This window comes from Hemibagrus wyckioides, linkage group LG22, assembly GCF_019097595.1.
Source record: "Hemibagrus wyckioides isolate EC202008001 linkage group LG22, SWU_Hwy_1.0, whole genome shotgun sequence".
In the NCBI taxonomy this organism is placed as follows: Eukaryota; Metazoa; Chordata; class Actinopteri; order Siluriformes; family Bagridae; genus Hemibagrus; species Hemibagrus wyckioides.
The window spans coordinates 9968688-9996542 of record NC_080731.1 but is presented as its reverse complement, the minus strand read 5'-3'; the positions used below and the strand labels follow the sequence as shown (position 1 = coordinate 9996542).

Sequence of the window (27855 nt, the reverse complement as noted above, 5' to 3'; positions counted from 1 at the left end):
TTAGCTGCAGTTTATGGACATGGTTTATAAATGTTTATCAGAAAAAATCCTCTCAGAAATCCTGTCAGCTAGCTTGTTAAGTGTTATTGGTGCAAATATTTAGCATGACTTTCACAGCTTATAGTCATATTAACATGTTTTTTTGTCTTGTCTTGACCCTAAACAAGTGTAACGCCTGCCCTAAAGACTCCCCAGAACAGTTTTCTCAGTTAAACACAGGAAGTTGTGTGAATTTTTTCATACTACATGACCACAGTGTGGAAAATTATTAAATCATCTGGATGAAATACTAAAAAACAACCTCTGGCAATGGCTCCCTAATTAGAAAACAAGCTCCATACATGACATAAATTGCATATGTCATACCAGTGTTTTTGTGTTATTTGAATTCTCTCTTCTGAAGTAATGGACCCAATACAGGGTGCGTAAATGGAGACTGGCCATTAATAGGCTCGTTCATTGCTGTGTTGAAAAGTATTTACTTAAAAGCATATGTCAGAACGGATATTTTTTTAAAGGAAACATCCAGTGGTTACTTTCCTCTCAAGATTCCTTGCACTGTTTTTATGCTGAAAGAAAAAAATGATTTATAATCCCACTATCCGCCGTCAGCCAGAAGAGGATGGGCTTGCTTTTGAGTCTGGTTCCTCTCAAAATTTCTCCGTCATGTCATCTCAGGGAGTTTTTTAGCACCATCAAATCTGCCTTGCTCATTTAGGAATCTAAACATGAATCTATATCCGGATTTCTGTAAAGCTGCTATGTGACAGTGTCTAGTGTTAAAAGTGCTATGCAAATAGATAAAAAGTCTACTGATCTGTGATCGCAGGTGAAGTCCAAGGAAGGAAACACTGCCAAATGCCGTAAATGTAATGTAAATGTAAACACTGAATGAAAAAGGATTCTGATTTACAACCTTGTCATACATCAAAACTAGCAGGAACTTGAGTACTCTCAGCTTGAGTGTCTCAGCTTCAGCTGCGTGGAAACAACCTCCATCCATCAGTCCATCCATTTTTTTTACATTTGAATGATGACAGCATGCATCAAACAATTTTTGTTTCATATAAAGATCTAAACAAAACATTAATAGACATGAACCTGTTTGTTTAGCACATGTTTAGCATTTTGCAGGATCAGTGAAACGAGACTAATCGCTCTATAAGCAGGATGTAAAACACACTCTGGTGATGCTCTGAGTAGATTCTGAGCAAACCCAAACAGTTCAAAGCTATTTCCTATAAGCAAAAAACTATTTATCGTTTTATTTATTTATTTTTTGTTCAGTTCCCTCTCTAAGACACATTGCAGTTTTTTTCCTCCTCATAAAAAGATGGTGGCATTTACCTTTAGTTTGGGACTGCTGATGCTTTTTCTTTAAAATGTTTCTGCTTGTAACATCTAGCTGATAAAAGACAAAAGCAAGCATTTCTAAACTCCATCCATTAGTTCTTTTTTTTGTTTGTTTCATATAAAGATCTAAACAAAACACTGATAGACATGAACCTGTTTGTTTAGCCCATGTTCAGCATTTTCCAGGTAATTATCATATTCTTTCACTACAAGGAAACTTTCCTCCTGCTGCCATGGCTACCTAAAAGCTTGTAACATTAACAGGCTTGGAGAATTCCCCTCATCAACATTCTTTAAATGGGAAAGAGGAAGAGATTGGGAACTGATTGGTTTTTAGATTCCTGCTGACGTAAAAGCAACATTCACTCACAAATACATCATTTCATTATAATACAAATACCTTCATTTTATTTACTGTTTCAAGATATAGTGTCAGGCCATAGCTAGACTTCCGTGCTCTGGAGTATTTCGAAGGAACATTGCTCGATTGTATGTTATACTATATTGATTCTAGGGTAAACTGACTTGCCTTCTACAACCTGTTACCATTTACCAACCCCTCATTAATAACATACACAACATGTCAGTTAAGGTGAACGGATCGAGTGCCAGGGTGCACTTTATGAAGCCAGCAGCATTCTGACAGGCACGGTTCCTACAGATGCCCCATGAGCCAAGACCCATAAGATTCATGCAGCTCCCACTCTGTTTTTCCACAAGGTTAATCTCCGTGGAAACGTGTAGGGAAACAGACACGAGAGCGAGAAATTACTCGAGTCTATCAAGTCCATTCATGTGTTACTGCTCCGTGCTATTCGGTGGAAACTTGAACAGTCACGGTCTGGGTTTTTGCAGTACAACTGACAGTCACTAAGAGGTCCAGGATCAGTGAAACGAGACTAATCGCTCCATAAGCAGGTTGTAAAAACACACTCTGGTGATACTGCATGCTCTGAGTAGATTCTGAGCAAACTCTCCAGTTCAAAGCTATTTTCTATAAGCAAAAAGCTATTTATAGTTTTATTTTATTTATTTTTTATTCTGACACATTGCTGCTTTTTAAATCATAAAAAGATGATGGAAAACCAATGGTGGCATTTACCTTCAGTTTAGGACTGCTGATGCTTTTTCTTTAAAATGTTTCTGCTTGTAACATCTAGCTGATAAAAGACTGTTGACCAAAGCATGCATTTCTAAACTTGATCTACATTTTTAGGAAATGTATAATTCTTCGGTTGTTGCTTCACAATTTTATGTTGAACCCTGTAGTTTGTGTTCCAATTAGGAAGAGTTTCAAATCGAGCCTTTTTCAGAAATGAAGCACACTTAATTATCCAATAAACCCTTGGAGAACCGTTTTTTTCCCCTCGTGTGAGTGTTACTAATTAAGTGTGGCATTTGTTGGTTTCATAGGAAATTTGATTCAGGATGTAGTACATGTTAAACGTCCTGCACTATAGCTGGGCTCTTTTTTTTTTTTGGCATTTATACACTCAGTTTGACTAGTGTAGTTACATACAGACTCTGTGAACATTCCTTTTCTGCTTGCTGACACGTCTCAGTTCTTTCCACTCTTAAAAAATCCTGCCAGAGCTAAATTTAGTTCTGGTGCTGAAGAATCAGATTTGCTTATTGCGATGCTTGATCGAATTTCTCACTCAGTTGTTTTCCTCTAGCATCAACCAAAGTCCTGTCTTTTTATTTGATCACAAATGTACAAAAGTATCATATGAATTTGTTGACCATCATATTTTAACACTGCTGGCTAGAACAAGGCTTTTCCTGCATCTGGTGGAAAATGCATGTGTCCAAGTAACTGGGTGTTTGGCAAGCACTCTTGTTTTTTCTTCACAACTCAACAGTTTGCTATGTGTGTCAGTTACAAAGAGTCAAGGTTGTTCATTTCCAACAGCTAATCAATGATGATACAGTAGAAAAACTTGAAAGGGAAAGCATTCAAGTTCAATGTAACTGAAACTAGCTCTTTATTTCTAGCCTGACCACCCTTTGTTATCGAACAAATCGGCTTCTTTCACGTGTGAATTTTGTCAGTCATCTGAAGCAGCTAGCGTTAATGCTCGAGTGACTAACTTCAATGCCGTTGATCAGATACTGTCAAACTTATCTCTCGAATGTTGCATTTTTAATTCTTGTCCTTGTTGTTTTGGCCTCTGAAGAGATCAAGAAATGCAGATATGTACAGTATATGTCCTCCTATTTTCTTTGTCTCCTATGTTCTTGCTTATATATCAATCAAAAATCTCTCCTATTTATTCTTCATTTCCCAATTCTGTCATGACATTCTCACCCACTCAAAAAATCTCAACGTTTTTGTCACCACATTAGTTTCATGTCGCTCCTCCATTTGAACAAATAGCCACCTATCACACAACAATAACATTTCATCCTAATTCTCATTTCTCACCATTGTAATAGTAAGCTCTTGGTGTTTCTGTTTACTGACTTATCTGCGCTCATGAAAATAGCAGGGGTTGATTTCAGTCTGGCTCACATTTTGGTCATTTCAGCTGCCAGATCTAATGTTGGATCTCAGCCTAATGCATGATTAAGATGCAGTCGTCCTGAGTTTACTCTAATGACTGATTTACCTGAAAAATCTGCACTACAATTTACCCCATAGTGACATCTTTATAAAAGTTTATAAAGGAGAAAAAACAATTGCAGGAAAGAAGTGGATCCGCAGATGTGTGCAGATGTTTAGTTACTCAGCCTTTCACAAGCCGGGTTGAGGCGATGGAGTTAATTAGATAATGATGTTATGAAAACTTTTTTCTAGCGAGGTAAACAAAGAAATGATGTATAGCTTAGTGGAGACACTATTATAAAACAAATAATAATAATAATGCAATAGGTTAGACATCTTTCTTTAGTTATGAAGACTAGTTTTGTTTATCATCTCTCTGTATGATAAATTGACGTTTGAATGCAGCAGAATCACACGATTGTGACACAGTTCCAAAACTACCAAGAAGTATTCTAAACAGCTTTGGTAAATTATTTTGAGGCACACATATGACATATGGTGGGCTAGATTCCTGTTCTCCACTTCGATGACATCATTGGGATGACAGCGTGTGTTAGCCAGATGCGACTAGCAGTTGTGTGTTAAACCAACTTTGCCATGCTAACCAGAATTGGGTGTGGGGGGGGGACGGACTAAAACCAGCTTGCAGACTGACTCAGAATCCTGGGCTTCATACAGTCCAAAACTACTTATTGGCACTCCTACATGTGGTGAATGAAATCAACCAAACTGAGATAGATATTGCAAAACTAAATTGTTCTGCAATCACTTTTGTGTTGATTTGGATGTGTATTTAGAGTTTTAACCTCCTGACAGAAGCAACCTGGTTTGCGGCTGAAATATTTTAGTACTCCAGAATTCATAATGCCTCCTAACTTCACAAGAGCTGCATAACAGTTCCGAAGCACTGATAATCCATTAGCATATTTTACAGTGCTTTTCCACGTATGCAGTTCATATTTCTTACCCAACATGCCGCTGCTGTTCGTGGACAAAACGCTTATTTTACCCTCAACTGACCACAACACAAGATTATAGCTCCAGTAAAGCTTGTTGAAGTTCAGGCGCTGGATTTTCTTTGTTGCTCTCAGGAAGGGATTCTTTCATGCGATGCTTTCAACATCCTCCTTTCCTAGACATGTGGAAGCATGACTGCTTGAAGTACCAGCACACATGAGTAGGTGTTCATTGGTCAGTGTTACAGCCTTCCATCTAAAGGTTGCGGTGATGGTTGTGCTCCTACAGTCTTCTCTGGGGAACTGGAAACACTTCAATGCAGTGGAAAAATGTTTATGCATGTCTGCAAAGCTGCATGAACAGAGGCGTGATCCTCAGAGAATGGCGTGTGTTTTATGCTCAGCCGCAGTGACCTCCACAGATGGCTCGCGTTCATCTGGCTCACAACTCTGATTCTTCTGTCCTGTCATGGCAGGGTTTTCAGAAACCTGGACTACACATCATAGTCCTTAACTGAGTGTTGCTCTATTTCTCCTAGTTGAGGCTACATGATAATTACAAGTAGAACCCAATATTAGTGTGTGAAAAAATGATGACTTGTCATTAGTGTCTTAATGCTTGTGAGGTTATTCCCTCTTTCATTTAAATGTTATCCAGCAAACCCACTCAGTTTTCTATTGGTCACAGGTGTAGAATTGCAGGGTACAAGAGTAGGTTACACCACGATAATGGGTTAATAAATTCCATCCACCCACTCCAAACAGAGCAGTGCGTATTTGCGGGGTTGTTAACAATCATGCTAGTGATATCCGCCTCTTAGCCCATTGTCAGGAGGCACCATGCTGTGCTCAAATTTCCTCTCTTCTGCTTTGAACTGGTGTCTCAGTTTGGCCACAGTGGCCAGTGTTTACTGTCATGTAGGAGCATTGGTTACTCTTAAAATCAGCACTGTTATTGTATTACTTCTTTTCATTTTCTATCCTGACTGAAGCTTTTTGACTGACCGCTTTTGTTAGTCATTTTCTAGCTAGAAAGAAGTGTGTGTGGGTCTGTTTCTGGGTCTGTTAAAACCAAATAGTGCCAAATACAAGAGACAAGCTGGATAAAGAATAACAATGTCAATAAACATCCTGGAGCATTTAAAGTATGGGTCATTGAGCATCCATTGACCTCGCACAACCTGATGTGTCTCAACTCAAGAACGCTGAACGTGATTTGGTGCCAAGTTTGTTCTGTTTTAGACATCAATTTACTGCAAGTAAAATTTTAATAACCTAAGCGCTGGGAGGAATATTATAAAAAACTTGTAAATAAGCATAATGTTACAGATATCGCTTAGGAGTATAGCTCCAGCAAGACTCGTAAAGTGAAGACTGGCATTTCCTTTTAGTTAAACCCCCACCCAAACCTGTATATGTCCATGAAAACCCTATGTCCATTGAGACCCTTAGCTCAAATGTCCCTAAACACACGAGCGATTGTTGTCAAAATGCAGAATTGGTAAGATGATTTATATAGACATATCAGGCATGCTGCAACTTGTTTGGTTTTAGCTCCACTTGAATGTTCCTTGAGTAAATGCCAATGTAACCGTAACCTGCCTGTAAATCATTGTTCCACATTATTATACAGATAATAATTAATTCAACTTTAATTACATGTCTTCAAGACGAGACAATCCTTATTGTGTACTTTCCTTGAACTCGCCGAAAACATTTGGCAGAGTAAACTTTGCTTCAGAGTATTGTATTTTTCCCATGTGGATTTTCCTAATATGGGTGTGGCATTTGTCTTGAGCGGTATCACTCATGACATGGTTGCGTAAGACAGATTTAAACATAATGAAAGTTACAAGCACTTGCTCGAAAATGACGCCTTGGAAAGGCAAGAGCAGTAAATACATGCACACGTTTGTACAGTGAATAAAAGCCATGAGGCGGAGAATATGAAGTGATGAGTGATGAGCACCACCCAAAAGGCTCAGTTAGGGATTTGCTGACTGATCGGTCAACTAACTAGTCACAGTGTAACCTTCAATGTGTTAGATAGGACAATAAATTCAACAGATTTCTGTATAATAAGTGCTTTGCTTGAAATAATATCGCTTGGAGACATATTGACATTCCTCTATGTAAGCCGCTACACAACAATATTATGATATGCCCCAGCGAGTACATGGCTTTTAACTAATATGCTGCAGTAGCAATATAATGTAATGTATCTTGTGTGCACTTTTGTGAGATCTTGCATTATTTTTAGGGCAAAATTGTGTTTCAAAGCAAAATGCCTATCATTCTTATCTTAAATTAAATCCAAGAACATGAATGGAGAACAAAACCAGACATGTTTCCTATCGAGGCTGAGATTCCCTCGCTGTGTCCTGCTTGTAAGTTGTTTGCCACACTCATTTGGCTGGCAGTCAGAGTTGCTAAAACTGCTATGTGCTTCCTGCGATGTGATTGTTTGATATGATATGCCATGGTAAGATTGTTGCTGAACTATCATGATTAACTTTGGATTTTTTTCACCGTATTAATTAACATTGAAATGACTTGGCTGGCAGTTTGATCACACAATATACACATGTTGAACATAGTAGAAATGTGTGACATACGTTCCAAGGCAGATGTCCTTGACCATATGAAACCAGAAACAATTTGTTTGCACAGCTGATAAAGGTCTGAAATGTCCACTTTCTTGGGAAACTATGCTTCGTTTATTTACAACACCTCTGTCATTAGTACTACAAGCCAGCTATTTCCTGAATTCCTACTATGTTAAAATGGCTCTAAAGCCAAATGGATAAATGTTGACTGTAGACGATTGATACTTCAGGCAGAGAAAAAAAACAGGCATCTAGAGAAAAACAGGCGCTGAAAATGTATAGATAAAGCTTGTATTTCAGTAGCTGTGTCTGTATTCCAGTAGCTTTGTAGGACAGATTTTTGTACAGGAAATGCCAGAGCTGTCCCAGTGGAGTCTTCTCCTGAAGAGGCCCAGTGACCTCCCAGTTCCAGTTAATCCAGGAAAGGATCCTACTGTATGGTACATAACCCACTGAAGGCCTCAACATTACCAGTACAGTGTTGAAACTAGACAAAGAGTTTATTCATGCTATTGAATTTGCACATTACTTTTAATGAAATGTTTTCCAATAAACACCGGCACAGGTTCTTGCAAGACTTCTTACTGCAGCCAAGCTTATGATGCTTACAACCTGGAGTGTTCTTGTTGACACAACAGAATAGCAATTAAGAATTAAGATCCGTACATACATTAGAAGTAATATGAAGGCACACAGTGCTACTACATGTTGATGAAGGATGAAAGACTGGTTGCCTCAGGGGCTCAAGCTCTCATCACCTTGTTTTCACTGAGAAAGAGCTGGAGGAAGACCCAGATAAATTGTTCCTATGTAATTGTCTGGCCTTTGCAATGAGAAAACCACTTAAGTAAAGTAATTATGGTAGTTTCCTTTCTGACTGGAGACAAGTATCCCGCAATGAGATGGGGAGCAGAGATAAAAGATTTTAATAATGGATTACAGTTCAGAGGTCTGGTGTCTTGTGTTTTTGTAGCTCCGTAAAAGTACCTGTATGTAACAGTATGTTTTTTCCCTTACTCTATAGTCCTTTCGATTATATCCTGTGAGAAAAGAGGGTTTTGTGATGATTCTTCAGTGTAAAGACACATAAGGAAGTAATCTTTTCAATTGAGTCCAAGGCAAATCCAAAACGATTTCAGGTACTACCGAGGCAGAGCTTGGAACACGGCGCAATAAAAATATAGACACAGTTCTTTCATTTTTATAAACACACACATATACAAAGATGTAACAAATGTAAACCGATGGTACCAAATGCAAATGTAAACAGATATAAATGTAGATGTAAATGAATGAAAACGGATGGTACAAAAATGCAAATGTAAAAAGATATGTACAATATAACAACTATATGCTGAATGTGCAGAAGAGGGTGAGTGCAAATGTAAGCAGATATTTACAGTATGTGAATGCAAATATATTAAAATAACTATAAAGAGAAAGAATTAAACAAGAGACAAGAATGTCCACATATTAAAACATCTGTCTTATAATAAACTGTTGTGAATTTTTAGTGTGAGAACCACACGAAGACACGCCTATTTCAGATCGCTTATCCGATGAGAAACTATCCTAACGACAGATCTCCTCTGGCAATATTACTTAACAGACCTACTGTACATCCAGAAATCTTATACTGTCTGAATCATCTGTCTTTACTCTCTTACCTTACAAAAGATCTTGGATTAATAAAACTTAATCATGAATTTGTCATACAGAAGTGTCAAACTTTTCTGCACATGCGATTACAAACGTCTAAACTTACATATGAAAGGTAGTTCACAGGGTTTAGGTTCAGGTTTCACACTGCGCCGCTACTGTGTGCAGACTTTAATCAAGAGACGTAACTGTAGACTTCTTGCTCTCATCACACTATTCTGTAACCACACACTTTGTCCTCTGTTAACAAGTTTGAAACACAGACTTTTGCTGCCAGCAAATCAGCCTAACAAAAATGATCAATTTTGTCCCTTTTTTTTGTTATGGCTTTTTCTAACAAGACTGAAAACAGCAGCGTTAAATCTTTCTCTTTTTATTTCTTTTGGGCACCTGGTTATTTACCTCATACATTGTGCATATTTATCTACTAAGTTGAAATGTTTATAAGCCTTGAAAGTAATTCTATGTCAAATATTCTTACTGTAATATGAATCGTCATAGATGTGGTAACAGAGTCGAATAATCATGGAAAAACTAGCAGCTAGCATAATAATAGCTAATTAACTAGCAGTGTCTCTGTGGTGAGGTGATAGCAAACTCTCTTGTTGATGTTTTAGCAGACGATACAACCAAATAAGTAGGCTGTAAAAATGCTAGCTACAGTATAGCAGTTTGTTCATATGGGGCCATGTTTACTCATCAAATGACTCATTGTACTCCACAGCTATGCCAGCTCAGCGTACAAAACATTTTATATCATGTAAATATTGATGTTTGGAGCAGATGGGTATGAAGTATATCAGTGCCATTGCAGAGCTTACAGTCTTATCTTTGGATCAGCCAACCTTTGATTTATTTCTGCGTGAATGATTATTAAAGATAAAGGTATGACGATCGATTCACCTCATAGAAAGTGATTGATTCCCTGTTAAAAATAATGAATTACAATTGACAGTGTATTGACAAGCATCCCTCTATCATGTTTGTACACACACACTGTCAGTTACACACAGATGAAGCTTACACAATGTGTCTCTGAAGTACACATGTACACACGTTTGTCTTTTTGTCCTTATGAGGTGATTAATGCAATAACTACACTTAAATCCAGTTCAGGAACCTTTGGCTAAAATAAAATCAGTCTTAATTTGTCTTCTTTAAATTTATGGGGAATAGTTAAATGTCCCCACAAGCGTAACACTATCCTTGTATCCCAATAGGTAAATTTAGGTCCAATCAAGATAAAAAAAAGCAAATCTTGTGAATGCTGGAAAACTGTTTATTTCACTTTAGAAAATCTCTGTGAACCCTCAATGTAAACAGGCCTCTTGGTTCCTCCCCCTGCTGTTGTCCGAATCTCTTTAGAGGTCTGCCTCTGCTCGTTTGCCCTTTGGCACACTTTGCAGTTTATTTCTTCATTGTATATTAAAACAGTTTGGTCACAATCTCCATCCCCCTCAATACCACATTCCAGCTCAGCTTCCCTCTCCACCACTAGAACTTTATCAGCTTTATTTTTTTCCCCCTATTTTTTGTCATATTTCTGTTGCTTGTCTGAGTGTCCTAAACACCTTTCGGTCTCACCTGTCCAGCTCATTATTTAAACTCATTACATCTCCTATATGATTTTACATTGTAGTGTGTGCTGAAAGAATTCCCCTTGCTGGAAGCTCATTCATTCCTTTGTCGCTCTAGAAGGAGCTGATGTTTTAACAGAACTCCCACCCTGGGGATTTGTGTCTCTTATAAAGACAAAGTCAGCTTCAGTACTTTTCAGCCATGACGATATGTAGATAAATTCAGACTAATCCTCTATGTTTTGTCTTGATCCACTGTCAGACTGTCAGACATGGTATACGATCATATGGTTATCCCATCCATAAAAAAGTAGAGACTAAGAAATAGGGACTCAAATTTGTTGTTGAATTATGTGATATTTTATAAGGTTAGGTCATAACTTTAACTTTAAACGTAAGTTTTCTGTTGTAGATTGTTAACACAAATCATATTCAGTTAACTTTGGTGTGAATAGCCAAAGCCTAGTGACGTCATGTCTCAGTGTAGTCAGGTGAAGAAGGAAAATATGTCAAACTATAACATCTCTATTCTGTGGACAAGTCTAATGGAAATAAAAAGATGTGAGAAATACTGTGTTGTATTTAATTTGTTAGCATTAGAAGTAAACGTAAATTATTATCATGTGAGTCTTATTGCAGTTCACTTTGTCATTTAGTCATTTGGTGAGTTATTATATTATGTTCTTTCTTCTCCCTGTAGGCTTGTACACAACTCAGTCATCTGTCACACTATTATGAGCAATATGAAGATATAAAATGAGTATACAATATCCATATTGTGATACATTTTGTCACAGAACACTTTTCCAGGAAATTGCAGGTATTAAGATATTTGATATATATTTGAATATATAAGATATAAGATATATTTCCAGGAAATGGAAATGTTTTATGTTTTTATATATATATATAAACTTTCATACTCTATATGCAATTTTATTCCAGATTATTCTCAAAAACAAATTGTATTTCCAGTTGCGTTTTCTATTCGTGGTCACATATTTCATATGAAAATACATTTTTGTTTACGCGAACATACAATGTCTGCCAGATTTCAAATGGAAAAGTCTGTTTGCAGCTGCATTTCATACATCTTACAAGTTATGATCCTCTCATACTGAAATAGCAATTACTCTTCTTGCTTTTTTGTTCTCATGGAGCCTTCACATAGAATCTCAAATCCGTTTGCATTTGCATTTCCTATACCTTGCACAGAATGGTCAATCAGTATTGGGTTTGGGGGATATATATACTGTGTTTGGGGGGGTTTGATTTTGGAAGTAACATCAGTAATGTCAGTAACTTCCTAAAATCCCTGTCTTTTCAATTCTTCTTTAACGCAACACTCCTTTACAGCCAGCTTCACATATTGTGTATGCTATAAAGTATTGTGATGTGATATTTTTGTCATATCGCCCAACCCTGTATGTCATACTATATATAGTAAAGGTATAAAGTGCTTCTAATTGTTTGGTCTCTGCTAAGGCTGTTTGAAAGCTCTATCGCTTCTGTGCAGAGCTTTAGGATCAGTTCAGAGAGTGGTGAGAACCTGGCAGTGGTGAGATACAGCCAGAAGCAAAGCTCTACTCAGGGATTCTGGAGGGTTTTTATGATCGCCAGACGGCTGGTAGTCCTGTTTCTCAGAACAGATGATACATGAACAAAGCACTTTTCAGCTGTAACTTCAGGGATTGCCTTGCAAGATACTATATTAGGCATCATTATGATCCTTTCCAAATTGATTTCAATATAATCTGGGGTTTGGTGTGCAATGTCCAAGCATTAGCAGATATTAGTATTGCAATATAGATGCCCTAGGCAGTGTCTGTGTAGTGCTGCAAGCTTTAGTAGCTTTCTTCTTGCTATAATGTCTCATTATTAAATGGAGTTCTGTGTCTGGTGAGGTTTATGGTGCTTGGCCTGCAGGGTATCTGGCTGGAGCTTGCGCAGGTTCAAACAAGGCCATAGATTTACTCTTAAATGACCGTTACGTACATTTATCTAAACACTAAAAGACGCTTTAAACTTTTATCATGCCTGGTAACCCCTGGACCTGAGACTCTCCTGGGTGAGTTTGGCTTCGAAGTCACTGTTTATTGCAAATAAGGAAGTAGGACAGTGTTGTCAGGACTAATATATGAAGAATTGCTGATTGAGTTTCCAGGTACACCATAAGAGTAGGTATGTAGCCAAGTAGCAATACATTATAAATAGATAATGTGGTCTTAAAATGCACACAGATATGCTTATGGATACGTGGTGTGCTAATGTTTAAATAGTTTAAATTAGGCTTCTAGTTTGTTTATGTTTTCCGAAATAGACCCAACTTAATTCATTCAGAAAATACAGACACTGTATTAAGCCCCTGCTACACACATTCTCTCTATACACACACATCTGTAAGAATAAACTGGCGGATCACCTGATGATTCCTCTACACATGTCTGTATAAATATATACAGACATAGCTGGGCAGAAATGTTCCCTTTTTCTCCTTGGAGCCGTTGAATCATCAGAATATGACTCTGAATGTTAGCAGCAGATGTTTTCTAGCTTTAACTTACTGTACATGGAATGATTCCATCAGAATAAGAAGTTTATGCACAGTTTGTCAGCATCCTTTTTGGTTTTTTTTTTTTTAGAAAGAAAGAGATTTCGGTAAAGACAGGAGCATTCAGTCGACCAGAGACACAGGAAGCATACCATGCAAGGGGGTGACCATTTATTCCCATTTTTGGCATAATCGTCAAGAAAAGAGGAAATGAGTGATGTTGAATGCTATGTCTCAGAGATCTGTGCTGGGATAGACTGCTATAAATAGTATTTGGGGCCCCCAGGTCAGTACCCAGGCAGCAGACGCTTATTTACAGCTGTGTCGAGACAGGATAATGCAGACTTTAATGAGAATTTCTTTTCAGACTTGATCAATTCACATTCAGTGTAACATATTAATAGTTTTCCTGCATGAACCGCAGGATCCCATTTAAAGGCTCTGAGCAGATCCACACTATGCATTAAGGATTTGAATAACACAAAAAAAGTCGCCTTTTTTTGTGTTATGAAAAAAAATGTTGCCTTTTTAGCTCCCTAATTTTTCTCTTTTCCGTTTCCTTCATGTTTCTGATCTATATGTATTCCAGTTTGCCTCGACTCCTCTGCTTCTTGGAGCAATATGGAGTGGATAATGGAACTGTTTTTCTCATCAGTTCGAAAGCTGCATGTGTGAAGAGAGGAAGTCTGAGCCACAGATTTTTTTTTGCTCAATGACCTCCGTCTCCTGTTGTAAGACCTCGTAGGGTGTCCATCCTGTCTGACTTCACTCTTAAAAAACATTTGAAAAACATCAATTCTGTCAGTCCCAAACTGTAGTCCATTCCTCACAGATGATGCTGCTGATTCTCTTGTATCTCTGTCCCACCCTTGCTCCCTCGCTGGATCTCATGAATAACTGCTACAGAAATCCAATCCTAGCCCTGAAGCATCTGTGAGCTGTTTGCAAGCCTTAACTCACATGAGGTAATGACATCTCGCCATGTTGTGAAGCGCCCAGCTGCAACACGCCTTAACAGCTGTATCTGATCCCTATGATATGGCTCTCTCCCCTGGTGAGGATGAAGAAAATCACAGAGTTGTTTCAGGGGCACGGCTGAAAGACGACTTCTTACTCTAGATCGCCTTTTTAAAAGTACAAATCATCAGCATCAGCTGACTCACAGGTATTCAAACTCATTCTAGCTCGGCTCAGCCTTTGTGCTTTAAGATGTCGTTAAATGAAAATGCACGAGGTAGACTAAACACACACTGCCTGTTCATTCAAATGTGCCCAAGGTGTGCATTGTCTGGCTGACGTCATGAACACAGTCACCAAGGAGATATCAGTCTAGCCTGAAAGTGTTGTAGCACAGACAGCACTGTTTGCACACATTTACTACGTCATTGTTTTTAGGTGTGTGTGGTCCTCACAGAATAGACACTGAATGCAATAACACACCATAACATTGGGGAGGACCATTAAAACCTTTACTGCAGGGGCGGTCAGCATTAGTGTACATCCATCACAATATGACTTTTGGAGGAACATTGAAGGAACCACTGTGGTCCCAAGACAGACTATTAAATACTATTAAGGGGGGGGATAAGATTTCCAGGCAGATGTCTGTCAAGCAATATTGCTGGGTATTAATAATTCATTTTTATGGGATAAGCATGCATACAAGGTTGTTACATTAAATGCTCTTAGAGCTCATTTTAATACAAACTGATTGTTTTGACCTTTATTATAGATGCTTGTTATAGCGCTTGTGGTTGCACAGGTTGTGTTTGATCGTTTCAATTCATCACATGCCCACAAAAACCTCAGAAACATCATCTATATTTTATTTTCTGCTTTTTAAGCTCCATTCTTGGAGCTTTTATAGAAAAGACCACTCCTTTAAGTGTCTTATACTAATGTATAAGAGGACTAATACTTTTCCCCATAGCAAATGACCAAATCTCCACCAACATTTGAACAGAATATATTACTTGAGGTTATTTGTATTATATGGTCAATTTATAGAAGCTACAGTACAATGTAACCTTTCCAGACACTTTCACATCAATCATGTTAGTAAAAAAAGTTACTGCCATTACTGCCTATTGATTTGAAAAGGATAAAAATCCCAGAGATTAACCAGTAACAATTACATTGTACTATCCTTCCATGTAAAACTAATGCAGTCAGAATAAGGCTTTAGTGAGAATGTGTTGTAAATGATTTTCCAAAGCTTTATGAGGATTTAGCCGATGCTGTCAGGCCACACGTTAAATATGATGTCACATCCCAGCATTGTGTGTTACAGTTTTAGTTCTTAACAAATAACTTTCTTTAGTCCTCAGGTTTCCCAAGTCAAGGCATGTAGAATTCATTAATCTAAGCCACCATATGGCCGAGGCTCAGGAAGGGATTTACGAGAGTACTTATAAAGATGTAAACTTTGCTGATAATAATGCTTGAAAATAAAACCTAATGTAACTGTAATTGCTTATTTGAAATACGATTAGAGATGCCTTCTTGATAAAGTTTAAGAGTGTATGTTGAGTCAGTTTTATATGCACAACCCTGGTACTCAGTTCTTGTGTAGAACATTCATTATTTATGGACGGCTGCTAGCATTTTAGCTAGAATTTCCCCACGTACCACCTGTCTCAACTCACAGTACAGTGTGACAGTGTTTACTTTTTTACCTCTCTCACACCCCCTCGTTATTAAGTCTAGGAACCGTGGAATTACAGCAACCGAGCTGCAAGCTGATCTGTGTGTGTGTGTGTGTGTGTGTGCTTGGATGGACAATGTCATTGTGTCAGAGACAAGGGTCATCATTTGGATGTCTTTCACCGAGCACAGGCTTGGTGGACATTAGGACAACAATGACAACATAGTTGTTTCTAGTTCACTCATTATGTATGAATCGACATTTGACACGGACCCATGCGTAACAAAAGCTCCATCCGTTGTGGATCTGTCTTCAGAAGTAGCACCTGAGGGCTATGTAATCTCCTTAAACTGGGTTCTTGGGACCTTTAGGGGTCAGTGAAGTGTAGCTAGGCTTTGTTTTTATTTTGTTTTGTTTTTTTACTTTGTTGAAATTATAACCCACCGTTGTTAAATCTATTATATTAAACATGATGTTCTTATATTTATTAGCCACTATTACTGAAATTAGTAGGTATCTTTAAGGTTTAAGTGAACTCTTGTTTGGGTGATTCAAGATTACTGATATAAGGTTAGCTTTTATCTATAATTAACCCCATAAACTCCCAGGGCACGTCAACTAGTCCAGGCATGTGGCTACTTAACCTTCCTATTAGTTTCTTTGCAGTTACGTGACTGAAAAATATGCTCCCAGATAAATTTCTGAATAATAACTCTAGAGTTTTAAGAGGTCAGCTGATTTTGATGTGTTACTTTGTTCTAAACACCTCACACATCATGATTCATTGTTTCATGTATTCGGTATTTTCTTTTATGCCGTGCAAGGGCATCGCAAACCCATTAAAATCCAACCAAAAGAGATTTGTAAGCTCATTTTCATTAAATACTACCTACTGCCCAAAATCATAAATAAGCCATGGGAAGGAAATCAGTGTGGTTTGGCCTGGAGTGACATTCTGGAGGATACATCTTATCCTCGCTCTAGACCTGTCACATCCTGTCATATCAAGTTGCAAACAGAATAAATGTCATAAAAACTACTGGATGATTCATCTCACATATCTGTGACCTGTCTATTGGTGCTTGGTGCTTAGGGCAAAACACTCCGATTTTGAAATCGTTCTCTGATCAAGCGCAAACAAGAATGGCCTTACAGTAGCCCTGACTGACAGCTGCGACCTGAGTTCAAATGCTTTCTTTGGTTTCCACACACTACAATTATGTGAGTTATTAGCCTTGGTGTCCTTGGAGAACACAGACGTACCAGCTTCGACTTGAACCTGTCAGATGTGTGTGCTCAGGCAAGTCCTCACTAATACAGTGAAAAAACCTGTAAGTCAAGGCCTGTAGCCTGTGCAAAGTTTGATAGATGCTCGCAAGGGCCCTTTAATTGAAAACATGCAGGATAGCCTAAAGAGCGGAACGAAGAAAGCTAACCTGTGAGAACATTCTGTACATCTACTTACCCCAGGGGAGGGCCAGTAGGTTTTGTTAGGGTTCAGTCTCGGTATGTATGATAGAATGCTAAACGTGTGGTGCAGATCGAGACATCGTGAATGGCGTGTTGGGTGTGTGAAAGCATATGGTCTTTACAGCTGCCTGCCCACTCACTACATTCCGGTGATATGACGTTAGCATGGAAGAGGCACTAGGTAGGCACAACTGACCTTTACTTTTAAGGAGAATCCAGGAAGTGCACCAGACCGAGTCCTGTGAAAGTTCCTTTTGACATTAAGGCCATCTGCTTATGTTGTAGTAGTCTGTAATGTGGTTATACTAAGAAATTATAATGATGATAATGATATGATTAAACAGAACTCAGGATCCAGGTTAGTAAAAAAAGAAAAATGTAAAAGTTGTTTTCTCTTTTTTCCAGGGCGTTGTTTTCATATGATGGATTCACCAACAACCTGAAGCTCTTCGATTCTGGAAGTAAGCTCACAACACTGAATATGCATGTTTTTTAATTGCACAAAAGATTTTTTTAATGAATCTTTTGCTTATATTCCAAATATTTTATGCTGTGGCCTTGATTATAAATGTGTTCATTCATATTCATGTAATTTTAACTTTCCAAAAGGTGGAAGCATTTTCCATTGGTTCTTATTATAACAGCTTTTAATATTTGTTATGAGATAATATGGATACATTTCTACAGAGAATAAAAATTGCTTTGGTTCATGTTTAAATGATCGATTTGTTGTATGATATTATAGTCAGAATCATTTTTTATTCCTCCTCTCATCCCTAAATTTTCGTCTCCCTGTAGCTGGAGGCTTGACAGAATTGGCCCAGAAGTTTCACATCACCAAACCCATGTATGGACTGTGTAGGGTTGCACTGCCTGAAGTGGGACAGCCACGGATAGTCCTGGTCTGCTGGGTAAGCTGATGATGTGAAAAGAGAAGTGTGATTTCAGATGGTTTACATTGTGGTCTCAGTTCATCAACCGATTTTGTGTCTAAAAGTAGATTTAGTTGCAGATTCTCTGAATGCAGGAAAGTATTAAAGCCTGCCAAACTACTTTGAGATCACATTCATTTATTCCCATTGGATGTGAAGTCTTGATGCCCTTCACCCATTGGTCCTTCCTTGGGGTGTGAGCTTCATGTGGCTTCACATTGGTTAAAACACAAGGATCTTTGGAAAGGCTGTTTTTAAGAAGGGATGTATGTGAGGGTCCTGTTGATGAGATCTGTCAATGGGTTTCTCCCCACAAAAGGGCTTTGACCCCCAGACGGCTTGTAACTGAAGGAGCTCAAATACACTCACAAGCTCGCAAAGCATGCCGGGATCCTTCTCAGTAACCTCCCCAGCACTGGTTGCCTGGACAACAGGGCAGGAATGCTGTGTTTGAGGTCAGAGGTGGCATCTGTAGCCAGTCAGGCGATGCAGAGAAGAAGGGGTGGTGGCTTTAGTGACCTGCTAACAGTACAATTAAAAACTTTGTGTGTGTCAGATAACCCCAGATATAACCTAAACACTTATTCTATGAACTTAACCAATTCCGATTCTTCAAGCAAAAAACATCCCTGCTTTTGCGTTTTGTTTTGCTTCATAGTAAGTGAACTAAAGCTTTACTTTATTTTCAATGCGTCTTACTTTCGTTCGTTTCATTTTACGGCATATCCTCCTACACTTTATCTCTTCCAACTAAATCGGCGGTATCTTGCCACATGAGGATGTTTGCCTAAACAAGTGCACTATTAACACTAATCATATTTGATCTCGATTGTTCATGATCTGAAGTTTCAGTGGAACTGGAAGATATTTCCTGTTTAAAAAAATTCGCATGCGTGAATCAGAGCTCTCGGTGAATCAGCATATCTGATTATGTGTTTATTCTGTTCTGCAGATCACACAAATACAATGGAAAGAGAAATCTTCCAAATATAACTGGCCTTGCTCTAGATTTATACAACCCTTTATCAGTGTTGTGAATGTACTTGCAGACTGTTGTTTCATGCTGTGAAAGTCTTCATTTAAGTTAGAATTACTTCTAACTTCACTCCACAGGTTGGAGAAGATGTGGAAGAATTTCGGAGGACAGAATGTGCAAGTCATGTTCCTGCAGTCAAAAACTTTTTTAAGGTAATCCATTTTTCTTTATCAGTTCTATCTATCTCTCTCTCTCTCTCTCTCTCTGTCTAACCTACAATATGATGTGCTGCTGTTTCCCAGCCATTCATCATAAAAGTTCTATTACATACTGTATGTTGCACTATTTTTTTTTTTTTAACTTTTTAGTCCTCTCCCAAACATGAGGAAATGTAACATAAGACTTTGTTTTGAGTGCCATTGTTTAACCGCGGGGTAGATATTTGGGTCATGTGTCACTTTTGAAACTTAAGTCTAAATTCAGAAGTGGTTTTGTGAAGCTCTGTGAAAGAGATTCATGCAATAACATCATTTTGCCACTGCTGATTGCCGATTCTGCGGGGCGGTTGGAATTTGGTATTATTATTCATTTTATTTGTTATAATATTTCCTTTTAATTCTATTATTAAAAATATTAGGATTATTATATGTAAGTAAAAATAATGTCAAATGGATTTCATGTCAGTTGAAAAAAAATATTTATATCCTACTTAGTATACATTTCCTACTTCAGCAGTGGCTCATGACCAGGTAGGCCAGGAGGACATAATAATAATAATGCCATAAACAAAACTGAGATGCTATCACACTTGCCTTTTGCTATAGATGAGTATCTAGTGCATTTTCAGTTACCCGTAATAGACAGTTAAGAGTCAACAACATACAGTCACCCGGCATTCACTCTAGCATCATATTATGAGGGTTGCAGCCGTATTCAAGGTAATATCATTACCCAGACGCTGGCAGGTTTCAACAGACTTTCCACCCTAACTACATCTCAAACCACACAAAAGACCTGGAATTAGCCCAAAAATGTGGCCAACTGAAAAAGGAGACATTTTTCTTCGTTTTCTCAGCCTTAGCGTGGGAAACAAGGATTTCACTCCATAATTTCCATTTCCTTCTCTTTAAAATGTACAGTAGCTTACAATAGAAATGGTTCTGTCCATTACAAACCCATTTTCTGCACTCTTCTTTTGTGTGGAAATTTTTAGATTTATTTATATTTATTTTCATTTGCTAATACACAAGATATTGTTGGCCACAGAGTATTTTAAAGCTAGCCCAATTTATTATTATCAGCCTGGTCCTCTGCTCCTCGCCCCTTAGCATGGGGCAGAGAGAGTTCTTCATCAATGAGCCTTTGTTAGTATTTTGCTGTATTCCTCTCTTTTTAATATTAAATGCAATAACAACTCTTTGGAGTTAAAAGTCAAGTCAATAAGCTTTTATTGTCATTTCAACCATATATATCTAATACAGTACACAGTGAAATGAAATGTTTCTCCAGGACCCTGGTGCTACATAAAACAACACAGAGCCAAGGACTTAAAGTAAGTTGTCGTAGCCACATAAAGTGCATCTTGTGCAGCCCAGTGCAAACAGTGCAAGACAAGGACAGTGCAACCACACAGTACAAAACACTACAGGACAGATACACAAAATACACAATATAGCACTGGCCAGTATTCACTGGAAGAATAAGAAGACTATAAACAAAGAGGGTTCTTGTAATCATATACACTTGCAGTGTTGGTGGCAGTTTTGAAATGTGGTGTGCAAAAACAGCAATTTAGCATAAAAAGTAATGTCCTGTTATGGGGATTTGCTCATTTAGCCACAAGAGCATTAGTGAGGTCAGGTGCTGATGTTGGGTGAGGAGGCCTGGGGTACAGTCAGCATTCCGGTTTTTCTTAAAGAAGTTCAGCGGGGTTGAGGTCAGGGCTCTGTGCAGGACACTTAAATTCTTCCACTAGAAATTTGGCAAAGCATCTCTTCATCTCTCACTTCTAGTAGTATTGTCATGCCGAAAGAATTTTTGGGCCCTGTATTTCCAGTAAAGAAGAATTCTTAATGCTACAGCATACAAAATCAATTCTAGACAATTACGTGCTTTAAAGTTTTTGGGAAGGCCCACGTATGAGTGAGATGGTCAGATGTCCACATACTTGTGTGTAATATAGCTGTAAAGACCATATGATTTTTCCATATGATGATGATGTGAGGTGATTTAGGCATGAGTGACTCGTGATGTGTAACACAGGCAGTACATCCACTGCTACATATTAGCATAAAAGTGGTTTGGTTGCACAATGTCAGATTCCATGCAAACCTCAGTCATTTGCAAAAACATACAGAAACATTGTGGTCATGAAGCTGCCTTGCTAACCCTTGCTACTATATTTTAAAGTAACTGTATTTTTTTTTTTTATTCCAGTGTGATCATCGAACATAACAGCGGACGTAATTTCTAATAATATACAAATGTTTCCCAGAGTGCTTTTCTAATGCAAAAGAGATGTTCTAAACAACAGTAGAATCTCGATGATAATGAACTGTATCTTCTAAATAAACCTTTGTATATGCTCAACTCCAGCTCTTAGTTTAGCGAAGGAAGGTGCGTTGCTGTACACTGCTAAGAATAATGCTTTATGCCCTGTTGTTGCCATAAACACAGACAAAACATGACACTTATAATTTTGTTTTGTGCTTCTTAAAACAGCCACAGAATGTTTCTCTGGTATTCGAATACCAATACATGGAATTCATTATAGATTGCCAATAATCAGCTCAGCTCACAGCCCATTTGTAAGCATTTAGGACTTGCATGAGTAAGGGGGCAACACTTCCTTGTTTGTTTTTATACATCCTGTGTGTGTGTGTGTGTGTGTGTGTGTATATCCTTCTGGAATGTTCTGTCTTCCTCTGTGAAATCTTTGTTCCCTTTCTTCTATCTTTTTAAATGAATAATTACAGTCCTCAAACTGCAGTTCTGAATACAAAAGCCAGACGTGATAGGAGTGAGCTGGAAGACATGTGCAAACACACACACACACACACACACACTTACAGACTATATGAGCCCAGGTCTTGTTTGGAGAGACCACCTTTGATGAAAATGTAGCGTGTAGAGACTGTGCAAAACAATAGTGCCACCAGCATTGCTATGAGAGAAGGAGGGAGGTCGGAGGTGTGAAAGGATAATGAAGTCATTGTATTCTCTTCTTCCATTACAAAGAAATGACTATTCGTCACACCAAGTCTGTTGATCTTCAGTTATGATTGATGACATGTCCTCTATTCATTTCATATCATATGTGTTTGTCGCAGCATGTCCGTTTCCTCTGTGTGTGCGTGTGTGTGTGTGTGTGTGCGCGAGGTGTATTTGTTTGGAATTGGCTTTGCGAATGTGATAAAAACCAACAGTCGGATTGCATGGGCTTGTCTGGGTGTGATAAGTTTGCTGTACTAACTTGAGCAGCTGTGATTTTTGTCTCGTATTTGGCTTGAGAAGCATGGGAAGCAAAAGCTGCAGCTGTATTTGAGTGCTCTAAAAAAAGAAATCGAGATCTTTTGGAAAGACAATAAGCAGAACGGACCTGTTGTTGTTTTTTTTTTAATGAAACCAGAGGTGCTTTTCAAAAACTTCAGCTGTGAATAAGCATGTTACTTGATGTGCGTTGGACAAACTTCTGTCCTAGCTCTGTGTTGTTTTTTGTGTTTGAACTATATGTTGTATGTTTCTGTAGCACCAGGTCCTATGTACTGCGTCAGCTATATATGGTTGAAATAACAATAAAGCTTCTTGAATCTTGAGTCTTGTTACAATACCACAGGTTAGGCTTGGATAGATAGTATTAATAGAATTGTGAATCAATTATAGATCCTAACTGGTTGACAAGTGATATTACGTTTCTAGCATTTGACAGACGCCTTTATCGAGAGCAATTTCATCTCATTTTTATACAACTGAGGGCTAAGGGCCTTGCTCAAGGGTCCAGCAGTGGCATCTTGGTGGACTTGGGATTCAAACTCACAACCTTCTGGTCAGACGTCCCACACCTCAACCACTAAGCTACCACTTCCCATATATCTGTCAGAAAATACATTAAGATTAAAAAATAGACTATAATAAAGTCTGTTGTGTCTTGTAATTTCCTCTCACCCATCTACACACCTGGGTGCAGTGCTCACCACAGAACACATGCACGTGTAGTTTCTTATGTAATTCTATAGCTTGGTTACAGCTTAGTATATAATGAGCTTAGTTACAACAAATAACTCATAATGTATTTTTCCAGTCTTGGCTTTAGCCTTGTAAGCATTCCTGACCTTGTTCAGGGGTATATAGGCAAAAAAAAAAGGCCTATTGCAGCTACAGCTGTTTCCGAACCAGCTTCTAGTATTTTCTTTTGGTCAGTATAATGACATATCTTGATGTACACAGCATGTGTTTTCCTCTCCGAGGAAACAGGCAAATCTATCAGTATCAGTATCAGTATTTAGACTATCTGCACTTGTTAAAGAGGCACGAAAGGATGGCATATTACCCATAATCTCACAAGCTTAAAAAACACTTTCTATTGTTAGCCCATGTTTCCTATTTGCAGTTTGTTTCCTTCCTCTGTCTGTATTTACAGAGTGCCTGTTCAATGGCTGGTGACAGGCACAGCTCAGTAGCTCTCTTCCTCCTCACTCTTACCTATTATTCTCCAGCTCTATTGAGCAGCACACCAACAAATAAACTCTCATAGGAAGGACAGGAAAAAGGAGCAGAATGATAGAATGGAATGGAGGAAGAAAGAAAGAATAAAGTTGGCCTCTGCGTATGGAGGTGTGGAGCGAATTCCTCGTTACAGAGCCGAGTCAGACAAGCCGTGTCTGATGTCGTGAGAACGTTCGCAGCCTCCGTGGCCTCCACAGATTCACCAGCCAGACCATGTTTGCCTAACATTTCCATAATCACAGAAAAGAGTTTTATGAGTTTATTGAATGCACACAAGGTCACTTGTATACTTATTGCCTTTTAAAGGCATCACCCGGTCAGCTTTAGAGGAATCCGAAGAATGTCTTCTGTTCCCTGTTTTCACTTCAGCTCTTCTGACATGTAGTGAAATATACGCAGTAGGACCTTTCATGAGGACCCCTTCTTAGGGAAGGTCTTGTTTATGTAGGGGGTTGAAGGCACATATTTGTTATGTACTTATTATTTTAGAATTTCAGAGTGGTCTTCAGGTCTTGACCGTTGTACACTTTTTGAGTTGAGAACTGGATGCTTCTGAGCTTGTCACCAGTCCTCGAGCTAAGATTTATTACGCTCACATACCAAGCGAAAGTCTGCTTGTAGTTTGTTTCTTGTTGGTTGTTGTTGAGAATTTCTGCTTTGATTTACATGTTAGTTGCTTCATACTGGCTTCACTGTACTAGCTGTGTGTATACACTCACAAGAAAGACCCTGGTGTTTCATTTATAGCATTATTTTTCTTCTGAATGTCTAAATACGCATTTAATGATAGATTCCCTCAAGGATTTCGCAAGTTTTTTGTGACTGTTGCAGCCAAAAGCTGCTTTTGAGATTTACTTCATGAAATGGCAAGCACTTCTTTTAAAACTCTGAAGATACATATGTAATTACTTTCTATGATGGCTGTATGTTTCATGCAGGTGAATAGAAGAGGGCTTTGACTGAATGTGTGTAGTCATACGATTGTTTTTTAGCTTTCTGTACTGATATAAACGTTCGGTGTCTCACATTTACATAGAAAAGAATTGGTCACTTTTTGCTTTCTGTGCTGTTGCTCTAGTGTGAAAAGGTTTTTAAGGTTCACAGTATCAGCCCTTGTTTTTCCTTTCAGTATTGACATAAAAATGACACATTAGGTATCCAGGAAGCGCTCAGACTCAACATGCCACTACAGAATAATCGCACGTCAGCTATGGGAGCTGCTCAGGATTAGTCCAAATCACATATCCTCTTCTACATAGCTACCTGTGTGGAGAGACATTCTTCTCTCTCCTGGATATCAGTCAAGTCTCTCGAACCCTCTTCCTGCTTTCTGCTGTCACGATGGCACCTTTATTATAACGCACGTTTAGAGGGTGAGGTCATAGATGGCTGCCTTGTTTGGAATGGTAACTGGAATTAATAGCAGATTACTGTGCTTGCTGGAGCTTTTATTGTTCTTGGCAGCTCTGGATGGAGTCTGCTGGAGCACAAAGCCAAAAGGGATGCAATGGATGCCAGGGATTCATGCAAGTTGAGGCAGTGTGGCTAGTAGCTTCTAGTACCTCTTAACATTTATACTGGAAATCAGTCATTTTCAGTAATTCTCCATTAAATATCTTCCCAGTGCCTGGTTGCTTGGGTCATTTCTTATTGAATTTCAACCTCACATTGTCTTTCATAAGCAATACCTCACCAGAACATGTTAGCACACCTTTTGCAAAACAGAAGCACACGTTTCATTTCAATCATATGGGTGGACTATTCAAACCAGATTCTCCATCTTGGCTTCGGCCACATAGTATCAATAACAGGATTAGCATGAGGTGTTTCAAGCTACTTCTTTGTATTGTCTAGTTTTTATTTGATATTTTGCTTCTCAGTGCAGTGAGTCCGAGCTGGAAGAAGAAAAAAATTGCCAGGTAATTACACCGATTACTGGAAGTGGTTGGGTTTTTCTTCATTTTTTTTCTGCATGGCAAACAGTGGAGATTCCTAACCACCAAGCTGCATCTCATTATCATATCCACGTAACGTGTGTGCTAGGCAGGTCATTCCACCACCAAATCATCTGCCATGTGATCATGGTTAACTCTGCATAAATATCCAGAGTTCTACAGTAAGCTTTTTGCCAAGGAGGACTTGAGACCGAAGCACACAAACGCAGTTGCTATCAAATATTAACTGGAATTTCTTTTTTTACTTGGAAGAAAATACACCAGCTTTGTCAACCAGCTACCAAAACATAAGCTGAGCTGATATTTTCCAGCTTTCCTGTTACTTGATTAAATTGATTAATAGATGTTTGAGATTTTCTAATTGCCTTGTTGTGTTATTTTCTTGGAACAGATTGCATGTGATCTTTGCATTAGTAACTCAGATTCTTTCCATCCACCAGCACTAACTGGGTGGTTCTGTCTTCTGTCAATTTGTAGTTCAGACCAAGTTGGATTTCTTTTTTAGCAAGAAAAGTATTAATTTGCTCATTTAACAGAACAAAGAGTTTGCAGTTGGGTTCATTAACATCAAGCGGGAAGGATCTGGAATCTGCTTTATAAATACTGCTTTGTTTAACCTGACACCTTTACAGCAGAAAATCTTCAGTTATTACATGTGTATAACTGTGTCAAGGTGAAGCATCTACATTGTTATGGTTTCATCATATTGTAAGTGTTCAACTCTTTTTACCAGAGTCTAGAAAATGGAGTTTGTGCCTCTTTTGTTCAGTATTGTACTTATTTGTCATGTCACACTTCCACAGAGATGGTTAATGGCTCATATGAAAGTAGGCACTCAGCTTTAAGGATTTCAGTTTTTACCTAGCCTACATTTATAGAAAATTTCCAATATTTTTACACAAATATTTCTATCTTCAGAGTGAATGGTGATATCAAACCCATTTCTACTCTGTGAGTGCTTGTTCATAAAATTGTAACTAAAATTTGAAGTTATTTTCCCAATGGAAGTAAAAATGTCTCACACTGAAAGCCGACAGTGGCCTGACTCATTTCATATAAGAGTTGCGGTGATAAAAAATAACTCATTTGTTTACACTGATTGAAAAAATCTGATCTTGATTTCCTTTCAGCCGGTGGAATAGAACACTGGTAAAAAGGGTTAACTGTGAGGTGATTTAAGGCAATTCGAGTTGTAATGGCTCCTCTTATTCACAATACGCTCCAGTGTTAATGGATTTTCACACCAGAGTTAACAATCAGTCATCTGCTATTCATTTGCAATAAACGTCTGCAGGCAGATGATGAAGTGAGCCGAGCCGAGCGACGAGCGAACTCACACTCAGGAGACCATCGCAGGCATGCTCGAGATGACTATATGCCACTTTTGAGTTGAAAAGCTCAAAAGATTTGCATTTATAAACTATATAAACAATATAGTTGCTCCATAGGTGTGTATGATGTGTTTTCATCACTGTGCACTTGAATGGAAAGCTGGGCTGATTACAGAATTATCATGTTAGATCCCTGAGATATAAGCAGAGTACAGTATAGTATATGGGTTTCAATAAATAGCATAAAAAAATAATTTTCAAAATTCTGTGTTCTCATTATAAGCTTCTTTGCAAAATTCTTTACTCTTTAATTTTAATGCTCAGATCGGATCAGTCTGTCTCGAAGGTTGACATTCGTGACTGCAAGTGATCCATATCTGTCTTTAGCGCAAACACACTTGTCCCGCATCTCTACACACGCACATGGACTACTTGAGAAATTGTTTAAATGAACAGCTCAGTTTCTATGAATTCCAGTCTGAATGCTCTTATGTCGACATGGCTACAGACCAGATATGTACCTGATGCATATGTGAAAGTGGCTCAGGTTTCGTTTCAAAGGAATTTTTACATCT

The 27855-nt window shown here is 38.3% G+C and overlaps 1 protein-coding gene across 2 annotated transcripts in view; it reads left to right on the top strand.

The window, feature by feature from the left end:
- si:dkey-40c11.2 (drebrin-like protein A) overlaps positions 1-27855 on the top strand; it is a 49268-nt gene that overhangs the window by 2336 nt on the left and 19077 nt on the right. For both annotated transcript variants that reach the window (XM_058374410.1, XM_058374409.1), the window contains exons 2-4: positions 17767-17822; positions 18160-18272; positions 19407-19481. In XM_058374410.1, coding sequence (XP_058230393.1) covers positions 17767-17822; positions 18160-18272; positions 19407-19481 — 244 coding nt within the window. The remainder of the gene's footprint in view (positions 1-17766; positions 17823-18159; positions 18273-19406; positions 19482-27855) is intronic.